Source organism: Peromyscus eremicus, chromosome 6 (assembly GCF_949786415.1).
Source record: "Peromyscus eremicus chromosome 6, PerEre_H2_v1, whole genome shotgun sequence".
Classification (NCBI taxonomy): Eukaryota; Metazoa; Chordata; class Mammalia; order Rodentia; family Cricetidae; genus Peromyscus; species Peromyscus eremicus.
In genome coordinates, this window is record NC_081421.1 from 15,180,753 (window position 1) to 15,201,522 (window position 20,770).

The window sequence follows — 20,770 nt, forward strand, 5'->3', positions numbered from 1 at the left end:
GTTCAGTTCCCAGCACCCACATGGCAGCTCACAACAGTCTGTTACTCCAGTTCTAGGGAACCCAGTACCCTCTTCTGGCCTTCCCAATGCACTAGGCACACAAGTGGTTCACAGACAGAAGTACCTGCAGGCAAAACATGCTTACACATAAAATTTTTAAAAGTTCCAGGACCATCTTAGAATGTTCTGTGTAATGTCTGTAGCTTCCTGTGGCATCTGTAACTTCTTTATATAATAAGATTTTGACCCAATAGTTTATAACATTTTTAAGTCCATTCAAATTTTAGAGTTTATGAGAAAAAATGAGAAATGTAAATATAACTACCATCATCTTAGTTTTCTTTCATCTGAAAAGACACAAAGACGCCAAAACCTACTCTATTTCTTTTGATTTTTTAAACAAGCAACTTGTTAGATATACTGTGGGGCTATTTTTTTTTTTAAATTGCTGTTGTTTTCATGCTGTAGAAACTATTGTGTTGAAATCACCTCAAGTTTTAACTATAATCATGACAGCTGATTATCTGACCCATCTTCCTGCCGCCTGCAGCAGATGGAACTCAGACAGCTAACCTAAGTCTGCTGACCACAGAAAGCTTCATTTTAGAGAATTCATCTGTTACCTTTCCAAATTCCTACTAGCTACTGTACTAGAATGGGAGAACTCATAATTGAAGCCTGTCTCTAGTCCCCTCCTCCTTTTGACTGAAGGCCCGATGTTCCATGTCATTGGCTGTATGCTGCGGCTGTATGCTGCTGCTGTATGCTGCTGCTGTCTGCAGCTTTTTTGCTGCTGCTGTCTGCAGCTTTTTTGCAGCTTCTCTCTTTCTCTGTTTTCATCGTGAACTGCATGTTAAGCTATAAAGTGAAGGACTTGCTCTGTGGGTAACAGGATGGGTGTGAATGCACATGCAAACACAGTTCTACTCATCCTTATCCCCTCTCCCCCACCCCCTCCCCCACCCCTGCATGCTGCGCCCGTGGTGTTTTATGGCTGCACTCACATGATTTTATTCAGTTCCATTTCTAATATGCATCTGTGAGGACTAGGAAGACGAGAGGTAACACCACTGCATTAATACAGCGTTTGCTTAGAAACCTAATTCTCGCGATACCAGAAATGTTGAGAGACTTAGAGAGAGCGCTTGTGGGAGACACGTGACCAAGCCTCCATGATGATCGTGAAAGCCTTTTGAAGAGAAGCCGCTGTTCCTGGCTCAGCTGTCGGCTTAGAATAATCATTTTCTGGCTTCTCTGCTTTCACCTTTGCCCCTCCTCAGATGTGGAAAATGTAAGGAATGTATTGGTTTGTCAGTCAGGTCTGCTTGCCTGGGGTTATAAGATAACAACTCCATCTGTACACTCGCCTGCTCGTCCAAGTTCAAAGGATAGCAGGGAGGCGAACTATGCCGTAGGCAGATTTATCACCTCCGAACCAAAACAGGCAAACATTTCCAAGATTGATTTCATATTATCTAAGAGGCCAGGGGAGCTAAATGCTTTTAAATATGCTTACCAGTTGGAGGAAGAAAAGAAATAAGCGTGTGTATTATGTCTTCTAGTAAAGGTAATGAATTTGCAAATAGAGAAGTGGAGGAAGCTTGCCTTGGGCTTTTCCTGTGGCTTTGTTTTATTACATGTGCTGGGGATGGGATCCAGGATTGTGTACACACTAGGCAAGTGCTCTCACTGAGCTCACCCCACCACACTCACACCCAGCCACACCCTGTGGCTTTCTGAGGATTCACTTCACTTTGTGCATTTGGGGAGTTCAATCTAGTTCTATCAAACAGAACAGCGCCCCTTTAATGATGCTAAAAGTCCTGGTGTGAGCTGCGTGTTTTTAGATAAACTCCTTTTGAATCTTGTAAAACTAAGGACAAATAAGATTATTTCGCACATGCTCTCTTGATTATTTTACCTTTGCTAATGGCTGTTTAGAAGATAAACTCTCAATGGGGAACTACTGGCAGTTTCCTGTGAGGCTATCTCAAAATTTCAAAATTAGGTATTTTTAAAAGTATTCCCATAATTCATTTCAGTTTTCCCTAGACATCTACTGTCCTTCAGACCTCTGGCTATATCAAGAGTCATGGGTTAATCATAAAGAATCAGATAGGAAGTGACCTCTCCATCCATTGAAGTTCATCACCAACACAGGAGAACACTATGATCTGGAGGCGGGAACTATAGAACCCAAGCAGCATCGTTCACATTCCTGAGGACAGACGCTAACCTCTTAGCATGAGATGACTTACTTAGTGAAACCTCAGTTTGTATAGAGGATACAAAAGCCCTCCAAATAACTGGCACCCAGGCCTGGTCGTTCTAAAGTCATAGGGACTCACAACTTTTATACTAATCTAGTTTGTAGAGTCTAATCCTGATAATTAAAAATAGACTCAGACATCGTGAGTTAAATCTAAATTCAATGGACCAGAAGACAGCATAAGGCAGATGCCATCTCTCTGTCCCACAGTAGTTTAGTGAGGAATGAGAAAATGAATGCTCAGGAAAAACTTAAAAAAAAAAACAAAACTTTAAAAAAAACTTTAAAAAAAACAAAGAGTACTCAGAAGGCAGAGGCAGGAGAATCTCTGTGAGTTCAAGGCCAGCCTGGACTACAGAGTGAGCTCTAGGATAAACCAAGGCTACACAGAGAAACCCTGTCTCAGAAAACAAAACAAACAAACAAAGGTGTTATATATTGGGTTTCATTTGACTGTATTTTTCCAGCTAAGCTTTTAACGGCACTAGAAACCATTTATCACCTACATATGGGTTTATGGTTGTATCTCAGTGGTACAGTGCTTTCTTGGCATACATGAGGCCCTGGGTTCAATCCCCAGCACCCCAAAACATAACAATAAAGGTATTTACGCAAATGAAAAGTAAGCCAAGTCGTGTGCCTTAAGATGAGATATCAGCTCACTCAAAGGAAACGTGATGTCGTCAATAGAGGGAAGCAGACTTTTGGATGTCATCTCAGGGGTAGCTGGTAAAGAGAGAAATAACAGCAGTGTTTTCTATGTCCTGGTGAACAGAGCCGGTCTTCTACTTTGGGGATGTCCAGTACTCGGTGGATGAGAGTGCCGGCTACGTGGAGGTGCAGATATGGAGGACGGGTACAGACCTCTCCAGGCCTTCGAGCGTCACCGTGAGGTCCCGGAAAACAGAACCACCCTCTGCAGATGGTGAGCGTTCCGCTGCATCAGCCTTCTGTGTTTTTCTGCCGCTTCCAGCTCCCAAACACTTCACCTAACTAAAACACTCTTTGTTGTTGTTGTTTGTTTTTTGAGACAGGGTTTCTCTGTGTAGTTTTTGGTGCCTGTCCTGGACTAGCTCTGTAGACCAGGCTGGCCTTGAACTCACAGAGATCCACCTGCCTCTACCTCCCGAGTGCTGGGATTACAGGCGTGCACCACCACCGCCCGGCGACTGAAGCATTCTTAATGGACTACTTCCTCCTGAAATTATTACTATAGAGTATGTAAATTTAAACTTTCCCATTGTAAAGAAAGAGATTTTGAGACGATGAACCAGAGTCTAGGTCATAATGTATGGTTCAAAGGCTACATTGCAATGTCCGCATTTGCATGGCTTGGTTCTCTACTTGGCAAATCTAATACGATTAGCTGTTCTGACACATCCTGGGGAGCAGCCATACCAGCCATCCTCACAGAATCTGAAGACATTTAAGTCTCTCCCAGGTGTGCCTCTTCCCTGGCTACCTCCTCATTTTAACCAAGTGTCCCTGTAAATACTTGAGATTTAGCGGGCATCCCTCTACACATCGTCATATAAATTGTCCTAACCAGCACAGCGTTGTTTCTTACCCTAAGCTCTAAAACACTGCTGACGAACTTTAGGGCAAACATGAGGCTTAAAATCTCCTTTCCTTTTTTCAGCTGACCGACAAGACCATTTTTCTCATATATACCCACCCCTCCATCCTATGTGACTAGTGTGTGACATGAACAAATACACACAGATCTCCTCATACATGCTACTCATCATCAGTCGTCCCGCAGAGCAGCAGGCAGGAGCGGCTCCATTTTCAAAGTCACCCATACAATAAACCAGCTCTGCACCTTGCAGACTGCAACTGTCTGTTAACATATGTTTAGCCAAATGGTTCTTTTTCCTTTTTTCTTTCTTTCTTTGTTTCATTTTTATTTTTTAATTTTCACACAGAGTTTCACTGTGCAGCCCTGGCTGGCTTGGAGCTTGCTATCTAGACTTGGCTAATCTTGAACTTTCTACATGGACCAGGCTGGCCTTGAACTCACAAAGATCTGCCTGTCTTTGCCTCCTGAGTGCTGGGATTAAAAGCATATGCTACCATACTCAGCCCCCCAAATTATTCTTTTTTTTTTTTTAGAGGCAGAGTCTTTCTATGTAGCCCTGGCTGTCCTGGAACTTGCTATCTAGACCATATTGGCCTCAAACTCATGGAGATCTGCCCGTCTCTGTTTCCTTAGTGCTGGGATTAAAGGTGTACACCACTACAACAGGCAAATTATTCACTTTTAAGAATGAAATTCAAATAAGAGTTGAATGTATACATAAAGAAAAATAAGAATAAAGAGAACTAAAATACAAAGGAAACATAAGAAAACGTGTGTGTGTGTGTGTGCGTGTGTGTGTGTGTGTGTGTGTGTGTGTGTGTGTGTGCGCATTTGTTTTTGTTTGGGGTTTGGATGCTAAACTGAATTCATAACTTTGCAAGTACCCAGTATATACTCTTCCACTGAGTCACACCTGCAACCATAAGGGATAGAGATTTTCTTCTAATCAGTCAGAGACAGATACACTCACAATTGCACATTCAGAGATAAAATAGTACAAAATGAGAGTTAGAATTGCAAGACTATTAAGAAAAGAGAAAAGCATACAGAACTACTGTTCCCACTCTCAAGTCTTCTTGGACATGGTGGCTGAAGATTAAAAGACAACTGTATTTTTAACTACTTTATGTGTAAATAGAGGTATCAACACTACGTATGTATGACATGGTCTGAAAAAATACTAACTCAAATATCATATGTGTCTTTGGAGTTGAAGTTTGCTTCATTGCCTAGAGTGAGTGTGGGGGCAGAGGAACTTAACACTGAAATGTGTGGAGTTCTAACCAAGAGGCCACCATATGCCTAAGTAAAATCGTCACCCCAGAAACAGAAATAAGATAGATATTTAATTGATATGAACAAAATTTAGATGTATCCGTTGTATATACAACATTACCATGTATTTGATTGATATGCTGATTGTTGTAGCATTGATTATCAAAGGACTTTAATAAAGATGGGAAAAGAGATAAAATGAAATGCTAAAATATGTAATTCAAATCCAGCTATTGGAGATAAGGTTTAGAACTCCATCTTAGATTCACGACGTCAATGACAACGTAGATCCAATTTTTCCATCTGTTAATTAAATGTATTTCTCTGTAGTATTTTGTATGTATGTTGTATAGTATAAAACATTAACTATAACTTCATCTGTATAATTGTTTTTTTTTTTTATTTCGTTCCAATGTAAATAATCCATTCCTTATGATTTTAGCTGGAACAGATTATGTGGGAATCAGCCGCAGTTTAGATTTTGCGCCTGGCGTCAACATGCAGACTGTTCGTGTTGTCATTCTGGATGACCTGGGAAGACCCGTGCTGGAGGGAATTGAAAAGTTTGAACTGGTACTCCGCATGCCAGTGAACGCTGCCCTTGGCGAGCCCAGCAAGGCCATGGTGTCCATAAATGACTCGGCCTCCGACTGTGAGTGACTTTCACTTTTACAATGCTAAGACTGAATGTATATAAATGGCAGGTAGGGGGATAAGCTGTATACAACTGTATGCATTTGCTAGGGCTGACATCGTCAAGGGCCACAGACCAGGTGGCTTGAACAACAGCAGCCCCTGCACTCTTAGGGAGATGCCTAAATGAAAGTCAGCAGGGTGGTTCCATCTGAGGCCACAAGGGAGAGATGTCACAGGCCTCTCTCACTGACTTGTTGGTGGCCATCTTGTCCCTGTGCCTCTCCACATCATCTTCCCTCTTCAGACATCTGTATGGCCTGGTGTCTCTTTGACACGAGAATACCTGGCATATTTGGCCAGCATCAGTCCCAATGACCTTTAATTTGATTACCTGTCTACTACTACTAGCAAGGTACTCAGGATATGAATTCAACATGGTAGACGTTGGCATGGGAGACACCGTTCACCCTATACAAATACCCCACAACTTTTCTCCTCCTGCTCATTTTGATGGAATTAGACAGTCTTTAAAGAAAATCACTAGTCTTCTTCTTTTTAAAGGACAATGTGATATTATCATTGGTGTTTTGAATGATTCAAAAATTTCCTCACCACATGCATGGTCTTTTCCCACTTAATACTATACAATTTCTGTCACCCAGCCAGGCCTCGGATTTCTCTAATCAAATGTCAAGTACACTGTTATTGTGTGACACTACTCCTTCTTTAAGAAGACCAAAGTCTACCAAAGGATAGCACCAGAGTCCAACTGGTTGGACCTGTAAGTTCTATTGGGGTTCTTAAAGGAACAGACATGACCCAAAGACAGCTGCATCACCAAAGCCCACCCTAGCACTGGTGACAGTTCACAAATGATGGACACCTGGAATGCACTGCACAGCATGCAGGCATCTCAACGAATTGGAGGCTATCTCTTCTAGACAGTAGGGCTAGTCTCTGCCTCTTCAGGGCAGCTCAGCTTATCTGACAGTGTCTTTCAGTCATCTCTACTGCTTATATATGATTGAGAAGGGGAGGGGGAGCTAGTGAATCTGGTCAGTTTCAGGGACTTCTGGAGTCTTTGTCTACTCCCTGAACTTAAGAAGCTTCTCTGCAGGATGGAGTGTTTCTCCCCTTCCCAGAATACCCTGTTGTTCCATCACCCTTCTAACATCACCCTTCCATCCAAGGTAGACACTTGTCTTGGAAGAAATTGCAACACAAAAGATTTCACAGTGGGGCTGGAGAGATGGCTCAGCGGTTAAGAGCACAGGCTGCTCTTCCAGAGATCCTGAGTTCAATTCCCAGCAACCACATGGTGGCTCCCAACCATCTGTAATGAGATCTGGCGCCCTCTTCTGGCCTGCAGATATACATGCAGACAGAACACTGTACACAAAATAAATAAATCTTTAAAAAAAAAAAAAGATTTCACAGCAAGCCTCTTTAACCATCATCACTCAATTTCCTACCATGATGATTCCAGTGGTTCTTGGAAGAAAGGAACCTGCTATCAATGAGACCTGTGTATGACTGACCTGGCTTAGGTGTCACCTAAAACTAACACATGCACACATCCATCAGCTTTCCCTACTATTCTTGCATAAAATGTACTTGTAATTGAAAGGAAAAGTATTGGTTTCTCAGAACCCCAAGACCAAGCTCTCAGCACGAAGGAGATTATTTGCCCCAGAGGGACAGAGGGCAGGGATAAGAGACAAAGGCAGGAGATAGAGGATGAGGGAGAAGGGGAAGAGGAGCAGGGGTATTTGTCCCAGAGGGTCAAAGGACTGCCTCTGGATAGAGAGGACAGATGTGGCCTGTAGGCAAATGGCAGTTTATAAAGGTAAAGGGGAAACCCTGTGTTCGGATGAGGTGTTTAATTTTAATTAGACGTGTTAACTAGGTGAGCCAAAGCGGGTTTTGGGTTACTGGATTTCAGTACTTTGATAGCTAAACATTGGTAATCAGCCTCTGTAGGAGGAAGTGGCCAAATAAGGGAATAGACCTTGCCGGCTAGCGTTAGGAATACAATCTAGTGTTTTTAGCAAGGCAGAGGGAACGGTGGAGAAAAAGGGCAAGGCGTGCCAGAGTCATGCTTGCCAGGCCCTGGCTGGCTAGAGTCCCTTCAGGAATTATGTGCACAATGTTAATGTTCTTCACATCAAGAAAATCTGAAGGCATGTGACCACACAGCAGTTTTGATACAAATATCTGAAGGTCTCTGGTTTTGCCTACTTCTTAAGCGTTCACTGCACGTGCTTACTTCACAAAAGAGGCCAATAAAAATTACAAGGACAAGGAGATGAAAACTTTCACAGTGATTTTCTCAAAGCCAAAATGTTGGCCAGGAACTGAGTAGAAACCGAGACACTTTTCTCATATTTCTGTCTTATTATCAACATTATACTATAGCACCTGAAATGTCATTTTTCCATAAGGACATGTCTACTCATTTTGACCCACGAGTCTGTTTTTTTTTTCCCAGTGCCTAAAATGCAATTCAAAGAGAGAGTGTACACTTGCAATGAAGACGATGCCCGTGTCGTGGCAATGATCTACAGGAGCGGTGACGTCCAGCACAGGTCCTCTGTGAGATGCTACACGAGGCAGGCGTCCGCGCAGGTGATGATTGACTTCGAAGAACGCCCAAATACTGATGTCTCCATTGTCACATTCCTCCCCGGTACGTATGAACTTGAAAATGATTTAAATCTCTTACTGTATTTATTGATTTTGTGTGTATGTGCATGGGATGTGGGGGGAGGGGCATGTGCATGCCACAGCTGACATGAAGTCAGAAGACAAGTTTTAGGAGTTGGGATTTTGTTCCCTCCCACCTTGTGGATCTGGAGGATTAAACTCAGGTCATCAAGGTTATGGAGACAGTGCCTTAAGCCCTTGAAGTTTCTATATGTAATTTAAGAATACCACATGTGGATTGAGAAATTGGTAATCAGGAAAATACAGTAAAATCAAATCTCCCAATTTTCCAACAAGCTTGCACCATGAGTTTATGTGTACTAAGTGACAAGGCATATGCATTGCCACAGACATCTTGGGGTCTCTTCATTAACCTTTTGATTCCTAATGATGTATTTTATTGTTAGTTCTCAGCAATCAAGAACCTATCAAATATGCAAATTTCACAAGGCTAGAAATTGAAGTTAATGTTGAAATGTTATTAGGCAAAATATACCTCACACTTTTATGGGGTTTTAAAATTTATTTATTTTTATTTTATGTGCATTGATGCTTTGCCATGGCTATTGGGTCCCCTGGAACTGGAATGACAGACAGTTGTGAGCTGCCATGTGGGTGCTGGAAACCCAGGTCCTCTGGAAGAGCAGCCAGTGCTCTTAACCACTGAGCCATCTCTCCAGCCCTGTATCTCACTCACACTTTTAATGAATATCAGTGCCTTCAGATATTCCACTACTTTAACCTAGTAGTTTAATTTTGTGAAATATATTCTATTGAAAAGAAGCAGAAAGTTGTGCTCATATTGATGGAGTATTGATAACAAGTTATGTGGCCAACAGTAAGGCTTATTTGGTAATATTTGAGTAACCATATGCTTGTGTGTCATATAGACATTAATATGTTCTAAAGAATTTTTAATGAGATTGGAGAAAGTCAGTACTACAATATTGGTCCCAGTTATTAGAGGCAAGAATTCAGTTGTTTTGGGTCAATGATTTGTTCAACAAGACAAAAGTTAGTAACATGAAAAAACCAGGGGAGTCAGATTAACCAGGGCCATCAGCAGTGGCCTGTTGACTCACTTCCCAACCACAATTCTAAGAACTCACGCACAAAACTGGCATTTCCTTTGCTTTCTAAGATGCATGCTGGACTGTGAAAGGAGAAATTACAGACATCTTTATGAAAGTATGGGCCTGTGTACAAAGAGTCATGTATTCAGCAAACACTTATTCCAGGCTTACTCCAAACAGCAGCCTTTGCACTGGCAGAGAGGGGCGGATTGGGGGGTGGAGGGTTGTGGGGGAGCAACACCCTGCTCTTCTGCTTTGTTCTAGTTGTTGGCGCATCCTTCTAGAGCCTGTAACTGTCTTTTGCTCCAGGTGAGACCGAGAAGCCCTGTGTCCTCGAGCTGATGGATGACGATATACATGAGGCCGTGGAGGAGCTGCAGCTGGTACTTGGCACACCACAGAGCAGCTCTGCCTTCGGGGCTGCAGTGGGCGAGCAAAATGAAACTCTGATAAAGATCCAGGACGATGCTGACAGTAAGAAGTTACTGCCTTTGCGAACCAGTGAATCTGGAACTGAAGTCTTCCCCCCCTCCATCCCCCCACCCCCACCCCCACCCCCGAGTTCCTAGGTGGCTCAGAAAAGTATCCCCTCTTTCTTAGTAGGTCCTGCAAACAACGGAGACATAAGAAAACGAGTGAGAAACAAAACAGAGCCCCAAAACTGATCAATTTAGGGGGCTGATAAGATGCTCAGTAGATACAGCACTTGCCAGACAAGCATGAGGATGAGTGTAGGTCCCCAGCACCCACATAAGAGCTGGGCAGGGGTGGAAGCCTGCTAATAATCCCCTACTTCATTCAGGAGGCCGAGGCAGAATCACTGGGGCAAGCTTGCTAGCTAGACTAGCCAAATTGGCAAGCTCTAGGTTCAGAGAAAGACCCTGCCTCAGAAAATAAAGTGGGCAGTTATGGAGGAAGACAGCCAGCATCAAGTTCAAACCCCAACATGCACATGCTGCACACGTAAGGAAAACTGATAACCCAAAAAGCTTTGGATATAGTTCAATGGTCACGTACTTACCTAACATGTACATGACCCGGAGTTCAATGCCAGCGCTCTAGAATTTTAAAACTGACAAAGCTCATTGGGGAGGCTATGGCTCATGCCTGCATACTGAAGCACAAGCCTTCATACCTGCCCTCTCCCCTACCTATGTCTTTATGTCTATCCAGTCCTGGGCCAGTGGTTCCCCCTTCCACGCCCCTTCTCAATGGCCTGCTCTTGTAAGATCTATGGGACAAAGAGACAACCCAGAGGACATGCCTTCTGTGGGCTCACCGTTTCCCAGGAAGGATCTAGGCTACACTTAACAGCTTCTCTTTCTGCACTCACACTAATATTGAGGCAACAGAGAGAAGCCAAGAGTATAACAATAATAAAAGTCCCCCATGGGGAAAGAAATAGAAAGGGTGAAAACTGTCCACCCCCACCACCCTTTGCCAGCAACTTAATTTGTCTGTGTTTTCCGCACTCTTAGAAGCTGTTATCAAATTTGGAGAAACCAAATTTAGTGTCACTGAGCCCAGCAAACCAGGAGAGTCCGTGGTCGTCAAAATTCCAGTGGTCCGCCAAGGAGACACTTCAAAGGTTTCCATTGTGAGAGTCCACACCAAAGATGGCTCGGCCACCTCCGGAGAGGATTATCACCCCATGTCAGAAGGTATGGGTCTTCCAGGGTCTGTCACCAGCTGAATTGTGCTGCACTGTTGGAGCTGGGACTTTGAGAAAAGGGGGGAAAAGTGAATATAAATGAACTTTTAAACTACCCTTAGAAGTACAAAGAGCAGAATCCCCAGAATTTTCTCTGAGGGAAATTTTGAGAATTTCTGTGTGCTTTGAGTCCACTGACTGTGAGTTTTACCTCCATCCAGTGGTCAGACGTTACAGCATTTGTGTGCTGTGAACGGGAAAGTGTGTGCTAACCCTGCTGGACATCTTCATTCAAACATTAGCGTTAGAAAACTTTCTGCTAACAGGGAAGAAGATTGAGAAGATAATGGAATACCAGCCACAGCAGCCCTGTGGGGTGCAGGAGCCTCTCTGGACACCCGGTATTTCTTCCATGTGCAAGTTTGGGGACCGTTCCATCATTTACTTTCAAGAGCTAGTAAAATAAATAGATGTTCCTCTCTCTCTCTCTCTCTCTCTCTCTCTCTCTCTCTCTCTCTCTCTCTCTCTCTCTCTCCATTATTTGCTAACAGCATAATCATAAACATAAGTTATGATTACCAACGAATGTTCTTGCTTTTCTACCTCTTACCCTCAGCGGCCATTAGTTCTTTAATCACAACGTTCTGGGTATTCACCTTGATTTTCTGACTCACTAACAAAATGTAAAAAGTGACTGGTGGGTGTTATCAAATCAGTAACAAAATTCATAGGTAATAGAAACATAATACCTTCTAAATGGAGCGTAATTTCCCTCGCATGAACAGTCAATGTTATTCCCAGACTTGGAAGCACATCATGTGTAATTCAAAAGCCATGAAAATAAAGCAGGGTTTTCTATCAAATTACAAAATCTCAAGTCAGTCTTTCTGGAATGAACAGATTTTACATGAAAGAAAAACTGTCTTAAATATCACTGTATGACCTTTTAACAGAAATTGTTTATCTTAGAAATAAAGTTCTTCTTTTAGTGACCAGAGCAAAATTATAACTATGTAGTGAGCTAACAAACAGAGCTGAATAAAGTTAAACAGCACTAAATCCACGTGCGTGTCGAGTAATCCCTAAGCACCGACTTACTGTTTATAATAAAACTTGATAGATTTTTTTTAAAACATGTTTTAATTATTCATTTTATAATCTAAATTGGGGTTGAGACCAATCAAATAGGAAAAGCATTGTCATAAAAGTTGAACTCCTGTTCTGTGAGATGAAATGACTGAGTAGGACAAATGTGAGGAGAGACTTAAATCTCATCAAGAAAATGCACAGCAAGAAGCAACCATTGAGATGTTTACAATAAATTATTTTTAAATATCTTAGACATTTGCTTTGTATAACTCAGAGGGGGAGGGTGGCTGTAAAAACTTGAATGCTTACAGAGTGAAGTCTGGGGACAGGAACGAGTGAAACCAGGGAAAACGGAGAAGCTGGAATGTTGGCCAACCCAAAATTCCATAGTGGAGAAGAGCCCACAGGCATCTTTAGTTAACATTTACCTTGAAGAAAGATACAGAACAACTCAAGTATCCGTGTTTTCCTATGAAATTCCCCAACTTTTTTTAGTGTTAAAAAAGTAATTTTTTAAAAGTCACACCAAACAGACCAACCTAATTTATTTTATAAAATAACATTGCATTGCATACAGCAGATATACACACCAAAATTTGCTTTTAAAAATGTAAGAACCAATTGGGAGGCTAGAAATAATTAGCTGTTCTCATCTTCCTGTGTTTCTCACGGGGGCCAAAAAATCCAAGACTGTTGAACTCAAAAAGCATACTAAGGCTAAATGATGGTGGGGGAATGGAATTATATCCAGAATTGGAATGAAAATTTTAATTGCATTGATTAGTAGCTGATTTTTTAAAAATTTTTCTTTGTAATTGGTAATAAAAATTTTGAAGTATGAAGTGGGTGGGAAGTACATCAGAAATGCGGTTTCCTGCCGTGAAGAATTGATAACTGAGTGACTGCAAGTATGTCAGGAAATAGAGCTGTCTCTGCTAATTGGAATGATGGTGTTTGTCTTCCTTCCTATTTTCTCATTGGAAGCCGAAGGACATCTACAAATCAGCTCCTCCACCTTCTGTAGTAAGGCCTGCTACTCAGGCTTCAATAAAACCCATCATGGTAATGCTTTAAGTTTTTAAATTAACTGATAGCAAAGTACCCTCCCTCGTGGTTGGATTGCCTTCTCACGATAGCAAAGCAGTCCTTGCTGAGTGGGACAGGTGAGGGAGAAAACATTGTCATTTACGTTTCTAGAAACAGCAAGAATAAGTGCCTTTGAAATATAATTTAGTAATGCACTTAAAACAATTCCAATCCAGCCTCATATGCATCTTCCTAAACCTACTAACATTCAGTCATTCCTATCCACGGTCCTGTTTACTGGGTTTCATTGGCTTAGGAAATCTGTGAGCTGAAAGGGGAGTTTTTTTTTTGCCCAATATAAAAACTATTCACTGTCTCATCACTCAGCAGTTTCCAAACTGTGGGTCAACAGATCAGTTTACTAAGTCATGATTGGAATTTTCCTTTGGATAGAATAGAGAAGAATAGAATAGTAGAAAATATCAGAGTGGAAACAGGGGAGATGCCTCAGCAGGTGAGAGGGCTTACTATTCAATCATGAGATCTCAGTTCAAATCCCAGGACCTCTCCTGGCTCTCCATGCTTGGAACCCTCCTGGGTGGGAGGACCGATGGGACTTGTTGGACACCAGCCAAGGTGTCTAGGTCTAGTGGGAGACTCTGTCTCAAGGTAATAAGGTAAAAAGTGATAGAACAAAGCACTTTATATCCTTCCCTGGCCTCCACACGTGCACAGGTACACCACACACACACACACACACACACACACACACACACACACACACACACTACAGTATAGTACAAATAGTACCAATAAATTAGCAGTTTGATTCCCTTTAAGTAAGCATACACCCATGTACTGGACCGCAATGTAAAATGTCCTTGTTATATACCACAGTCCAAGAAGATCTCAGGTTCATAGGCAAAAGACTAAATCAGTGACTTTGTATTTGTAGAAGTCGAGTTTAAGGAAGGGGAAACCCAGCATATCGTTGAAATTGAAGTCGTCTTCGACGGGGTAAGAGAGATGAGGGAGGCCTTCACTGTTCACCTAAAACCAGATGAAAATATGGTGGCAGAGACGCAGGTAAGCGAGACGATGTGTTTGTAAGTCTGCAGCCAACCTTTTCTTAGAATAAATGCATGTGAGACATCACAGTGAAGAAGACTCAGGACTAGAGAGATGGCTCAGCAGTAAAAAGCACCTGCTGCTCTTGAGGAGGACGTGGGTGTGGTTCCCAGCACCAATACACACGGTGTCTCACAACCATCTGTAACTGTAGTTCCAGGGTCTCCCAGGCCTTTTCTGGTCTCTGGGCACTGCATACACACACACACACACACACACACACACACACACACACACACACACGCATACATGGAGGCAAACACTCATGCATGTAATATAAAAATAAATCAATCTTTTTAAAAAATAATAATGGCTGGGCAGTGGTGGCGCACACCTTTAATCCCAGCACTCGGGAGGCAGAGCCAGGTGGATCTTTGTGAGTTCAAGTCCAGCCTGGTCTACAGAGTGAATTCCAGGAAAGGCACCAAAACTACTCAGAGAAACCCTGCCTCAAAAAACCATAATAATGATGATGATGATGATGATGATAATGATGATGATGATGATGTTGTACATGAAAGGGGATGCACATGGTCCCTTTCAACTGCCCAAATTAATTTCTGTTCTGATTAGATCAGAACCTGGACATTTCTCTCTGTCTTTGGAAAATCGTGTTGGTGGAAACTCAAAGTTGTAGTCCCCGGACCCCACATCAGCTCTCTTAGCCTTCCCATGTCATGACTGACATTGGAATTGCCTGCCACAAAGATGGAACATTTATTCAACACTAATTGAAGCAGACATCTTTACCCACCAAGCACTTTCCTGGCCCTCCAGGGCTTCACTAGTTCCTCCTAATTAGGTTAGAATTTGATGTTGAGAACTTCATGGGCAAAATTTTATAGTCATAAAATGTGTTTTCTACATCATATCACCTACCATATTTTCTTCAAGATAGATGTAATCTCCATAGAATTTGTTTTTAACGGTGGAAAAAAATTTTAAATGACATGCCACTCATAGGAAAAGGTCAATTTAAGCAACACTATGTGTAAGTGTGCTATACTGCTTTTATTGTTTCATTCTTTGTTAATGAGAAATCAAATGGAAGAATATGTTTTCTTAAGTATTTTTATTATTCAGTAAAAATGGTAATTCTGTGACATTGCTGTCCTTCAAGAATTTTTTAACTCTAATATATGCATGCTTTTTTATATTCATGTGTGGATTGTGTGCACACACCTGGAGGTCACAGGCAGCCTAGGAATCAGTTTTCTCCTTCCACAGTCTAAATTCTGGAGATCAAACTAAGGATGCTGGGCTTAGCAGCAAGTGCCTTACCTTCTCGGACATCTCTCCAGCCACATTGTTATCCTTCTTAAGTCATATTTAGAACTCAAGATCTGTGTGTAGAAAGTCTTGATGAAAGAGATTTTTGTGAGTCTTTCCCTGTTTTTATGGACTAGCATGTGACATTCTTTTGAGTAAAGGAACAAAGAGTCCCAAAAAATCACTTTCAGTGTCAGAGACTCTTAAAAATATAGAAACGTCTTTGGTTTGACTGTGATTCAACTTACATTTCTTTGACTTTACATTGCTGTAAAATTATGTGTAAAAACATAATTTGAATTTACTTTTATCTCTGTTCCACAACCACGAGCTGCAATCCTACAGTGCTGTGTTGCTGGTCCATGATGTTCACAGGGTTAGGAAGATTAAACACACTCTTGATTTACAGTCTTTTCAACTTGGGATGTGCCCGTTGCATATGACACTATTGAAAGTGTCAGGGCAATGCTTGAGGACTGTTCTATCAGTCATCAGAGGTAGGAAAGCTGCTCAAGAGCCAGAGACATGGACAGAGGTGACTTTCCTCCTTCACTAGACAATATCCAGAGTCTCCTTCTGTCTCGTGCTCATCTTCTCTCTCCCCTAGTCCCAGGCAGTCCAAGCCTTTGTCCATCTAAAGCTTAGCTTCTCCTTGGCCTCTCCGCATCACCACAGCCCACACAATCCCATGACCTTGAAAGTCTCATTTCTCTCAAGGTGTCTGTCAGTTTTTTCTCCCACTGTCAACTAATGGATTTTGTTGTTGTTGTTGTTGTTGATGTAACTTCAACGTCACAAACCCACAACTGATTTATCTACCATCATCACAACTGAAGAGAAAACCTTAGAACCCAAGTATCTCATGGGCTAGTGGCAAGCCTTTGTATGAGCCACCCAAGGCTGAGGTCCCTCCCCCATAAACATTCAAGATGAGCAAGGTACCAGGGTCACATGAAATAGAATGTGTGTGGGCTGTCACTCTGCATGGCGTCTGGGCAGGACGACTTCCTCACAGAGATTCCAGAGATTTTTCCAGTCATTGTTCTGAATGAGAGAAGTTCCAGGACCCTGAATATTTGATAATCAACGATCACTCTCCTTTCCTCTTAGGCAACCAAGGCCATTGTATATATAGAGGAAGTCAACAGCATGGCGGATGTCACCTTTCCCTCTGTCCCTCACATTGTGTCCTTGCTGATATATGATGACACTTCCAAAGCCAAGGAGAACGCTGGGCCTGTGTCTGGCTATCCCGTTGTCTGCATTATGGTGAGGAGGAAATAGATCAGTTTAGGGGAAATTTGAAGATAACTGATTTTTTAAAGATCTATCTATTTTTTTTTGTTTCACGTGTGTAAGTGTTTGCCTGCATGCTTGTATGTGCCCCACATGAGCTCCTGGTGCAAAGGGCAGAAGAGAGTGTCAGATCCCCTGGAACTGGAGTTACAGATGGTGGTGAGCTACCATGTAGGTGCTGGGGACCAAACTCAGGTCCTCTGTAAGAACAGCAAGTGCTCTTAACCCTCTCACCCCAGAAGATAACGATTTAAAATAATTATAAACTTCAGTATTGTCTTGGGAAATTTAAGGTTTAAGCTTTGAGCTGTGAAAAGCTTAAAATAACAATCATTAAATGGAGCTCCCATTTTCCTCCTCCCAAAACACAAACAAACAAAACAAGAGCCTATTAACTGAGGACACAGTGTGTGGTTTAAGAATCCGTCACTGTCAGGAAAGCCAGTAAAGCATGAACTCTGCACAGAAGGGATTAAAAAATAAGGACAAGTGGAAAAAAATAAGGATCTGTAGCTCTGATACGAGGCAGAGTGTAAGAGCCAGAGCTGAAGCTCTGATATGGAGGATCAGGTAGACCTTTGACAGTTTTAGATTCAGGTGAGGGGAGATCATTCTGGAAAGGGTGGTTGCCAAGGAGAATGGAAGGGATTCATTACAGGTTTCACTTGCCTTCTTGTAACTGAATCTTGAGTTCCCCGTGAACAAAAACTATGACATATATTTTTAGGTCACAGCAGCCCTAATGAAACACTCCACATACAACAGGCACACAATGAGTGTTCATTGGCTTAACAATGTGTGGATAATCTGGTGTTCATTTATAAAGGGTTCTAAATGCCACATTAGGCAACTTGGAATTCATTTGTTGGGTAGCGGGATGCGTTCTCATGCAGAAGAGCTGGGTGAGTAGAGGGTCACGTTGGAATGTTAGTGGGGCAGGAGTGTAGAGTTGGAAAGGGAGGACTTGAGTTAGATGGGAAGGAGCCGTGTGAATGGTGAAGAAGGGATCGACTTAAGGAGTGTTACAAAGCGGAGTGGTCAAGGTCACCCACCTGCTGGACATGAAGAAGGAAAGAGAAGGATTGGGCTCTCCATGGATGTCTGGTTGGCACTCCTGGTGGCCCTGATGGTGTGACCAACCTCACGAGAGAGGTAGACTCCAATACCTTTTGTAGGGCAGAGGGAGAGGGGACAGAAGCATGAGAGAAAGAGTAAGAATGACTCTGGGGATTCCAGAGATGATGATGTGATTGACACTTCTGAGTGTGGTCGTGTCCAGTGAGCTATCGGAAGTTGAAAGGTCATAAAAGGATGGCAGCTGGGAATAAGAAGTCGGAAGTTGCATGACCAAATGCAGCATGAAGGGCAATGGAAGCCTTAGGACTAAAGGAGCTTGAGAAGCATCAAGTCCAAGTCCACATTACTCTCTACTGTGGTCCTAACACAGCTCTGTTTATTTGCTTTCCCATAGGCTTGCAACCCCAAATATCCAGACTACGACAAAACAGGCTCTATTTGTGCCAGCGAGAACATCAATGACACTTTGACCCGATACCGGTGGCTGATCAGCGCTCCTGCTGGCCCGGATGGTGTGACCAGCCCTTTGAGAGAGGTGGACTTCGACACCTTTTTCACATCATCCAAAACGATCACGTTAGACTCCATATACTTTCAGCCTGGTTCCCGGGTACAGTGTGCGGCTCGTGCAGTGAACGCCGATGGGAATGAAGGCCTGGAACTGATGAGCCCCATCGTCACCATCGACAGAGAGGAAGGTGAGAGATGTTTCCCTGGGAAGGTCACTGAAACACTGCTGCAGTATTGCAAATACCTCATTTCTGTGTATAAATTCCTCCAAATAACCCTGTATACCATAGAACTCTTACTTACAGACGAGCATCCATTTTTGCAAAAGTCTTCATTAGAAAACAGTAATTCCACACCTTTCATGAACACCTGGGGTGTGCTAGGTAAAGAGCCTTGTACTCGTCATGATGATAAAGGAGCACTCCCGTGCTCCGGGAGTCCATAGACAAATTAGAGGCATAGGTAATCTGAGTCTGGTCCCGCATAGAGGAGCTGCTGAGATGCATCTTGAAATTGTGAGAAGTGACTCTAAGAAGCATGAAGGAATGTGAACTCTCTAGGAGTAACAAACCCCAATATGGAGGAACTTGTGAGGAAATAAGTGTTTGGTCTGGACGAGGAGGGGTTACTATACCAGGTAAAGAGCCCAGCTGGCTGGTGCATGCATGGGGATCTGCTGGGGGCACAGTCAAAGGATGGTGTAGGCGGAGAGCCGTGTGCACATCACCAAAGGGAGGCTGGGTCTAAAGCCAGAGCCTGGGACACATGGTTGGAAGTGCATAATAGAATATGGCCAGACCCAACACTAACAGGAAACCCAAACTAAAGGAAACTTTATAGAAAGTAATCTTCCTCTGAGTAGAGATGGTTATGTATATTTTTTGTTGGTGGTTTGGTTTGGATTTGGTGGGTTGGATGTTTTTTTAAGTTTTATTTATTTTTATTTTAAGTGCATGTGTGTATGCTTGTATGTATCTATGTGTGCCGTGTGTATCACTCAGGTCAAAAGTGAACATCAAATGCCCTGGGATTAGACTTATAGATGGTGTGAGCCACTATGTGGGTTCTGGGAGTTGAACCCAGGTCCTCCACAGGAGCAGCCAGTGCTCTTGATCCCTGAGCTGTCTCTCCAGCCCCGTGGGTTTGCTGTTGGCAGTGCTGAGAATGGAACCCAGGGTCTTACACATGGCAGACAAGTACTCCACCTCTGACTTAGACTCCTATTCCTAAATTAAATGGGCTTTTAAAAATGTACATGCACATTTCTATTTAAAATTTCTCAGATTAAAGAATATTTTTAGGTAGCTGGGTTGATGAGTGGTTAAGAGCATGTACCAAAGGACCCAAGTTCAGTTCCAAACACCCATGTCAGGTGGCTCCCAACTGTAGGTCCGGCTCCAGGGATTTTTCTTAAAGTATATTTAGGACTTGAAATTATAATGCAGTAAAGCTCTGGGATCAGTTCCAGCACTGTTAAAACATACACTCACTTTGAGTTTTATTCACCAATAAGTAATATTTATTATAGCTAATATATAATACATATTTCATGATTCATCATATTGTTCTAGGGTAACATTCAGATTCACTTCATTGAACTATACTTTGTAATGTATTTCAACCATTTGCATTTTATCTGTTCACATTATATAATAATTTTGTGAATATGTTTCTGGCACAAATGATCTTCATATATTAAGTCAGTCTGACCAAGAACTGTTGAGAGACTCCTGAACTGCATGCTATGGTCACCTCTCACACAGTCTTCTGCTTCCTTATGATATACATTCTCAGTCAGGTGTTAGATCACAGCGAATATTAAAATACAGAAAAGCAACAGCACCTACATTAAAACATTACTTACATGCTGTCATCTTTTAGCATAAATGTGCTCGTTTTCTTCAAGGTCTCTGTCAGCCCCGTGTGCCTGGGGTCGTGGGGGCGGAGCCATTCTCAGCTAAATTGCGCTACACTGGTCCCGAGGACCCAGACTTTGCAAATCTCATCAAGCTCACCGTCACGATGCCACATATAGATGGTAAGTACCCTGGGTAAAGCAAGACTCTGGACACACCGACGGTAGATATCCTGGTAAAGTAAGACCTTGGGAGTTGGGGTACTTGGAACCTGGTTTATTTATTTCACTTCCTTCGTCTTCAGTTTGCAAATTAACTTTCAAGTCTGTCTGC

General features: G+C 42.5%; 1 protein-coding gene across 5 annotated transcripts in view; it reads left to right on the forward strand.

The window, feature by feature from the left end:
• The first annotated feature begins 1,161 nt into the window (after nucleotides 1-1,161).
• LOC131912906 (FRAS1-related extracellular matrix protein 2-like) overlaps nucleotides 1,162-20,770 on the forward strand; it is a 39,803-nt gene continuing 20,194 nt past the window's right edge. For 4 of the 5 annotated variants that reach the window (XR_009379740.1, XM_059265196.1, XM_059265195.1 and 1 more), the window contains exons 1-11: nucleotides 1,162-1,291; nucleotides 3,045-3,194; nucleotides 5,566-5,775; nucleotides 8,248-8,445; nucleotides 9,845-10,009; nucleotides 11,014-11,196; nucleotides 13,260-13,337; nucleotides 14,257-14,387; nucleotides 16,809-16,967; nucleotides 18,466-18,769; nucleotides 20,488-20,619. Coding sequence is in view for 4 of the 5 variants with exons in the window: in XM_059265196.1 (XP_059121179.1) it covers nucleotides 5,622-5,775; nucleotides 8,248-8,445; nucleotides 9,845-10,009; nucleotides 11,014-11,196; nucleotides 13,260-13,337; nucleotides 14,257-14,387; nucleotides 16,809-16,967; nucleotides 18,466-18,769; nucleotides 20,488-20,619 (1,504 nt within the window). In the remaining variant the exon portion in view is untranslated. The remainder of the gene's footprint in view (nucleotides 1,292-3,044; nucleotides 3,195-5,565; nucleotides 5,776-8,247; nucleotides 8,446-9,844; nucleotides 10,010-11,013; nucleotides 11,197-13,259; nucleotides 13,338-14,256; nucleotides 14,388-16,808; nucleotides 16,968-18,465; nucleotides 18,770-20,487; nucleotides 20,620-20,770) is intronic. The other variant, XM_059265198.1, reaches the window with a different exon arrangement.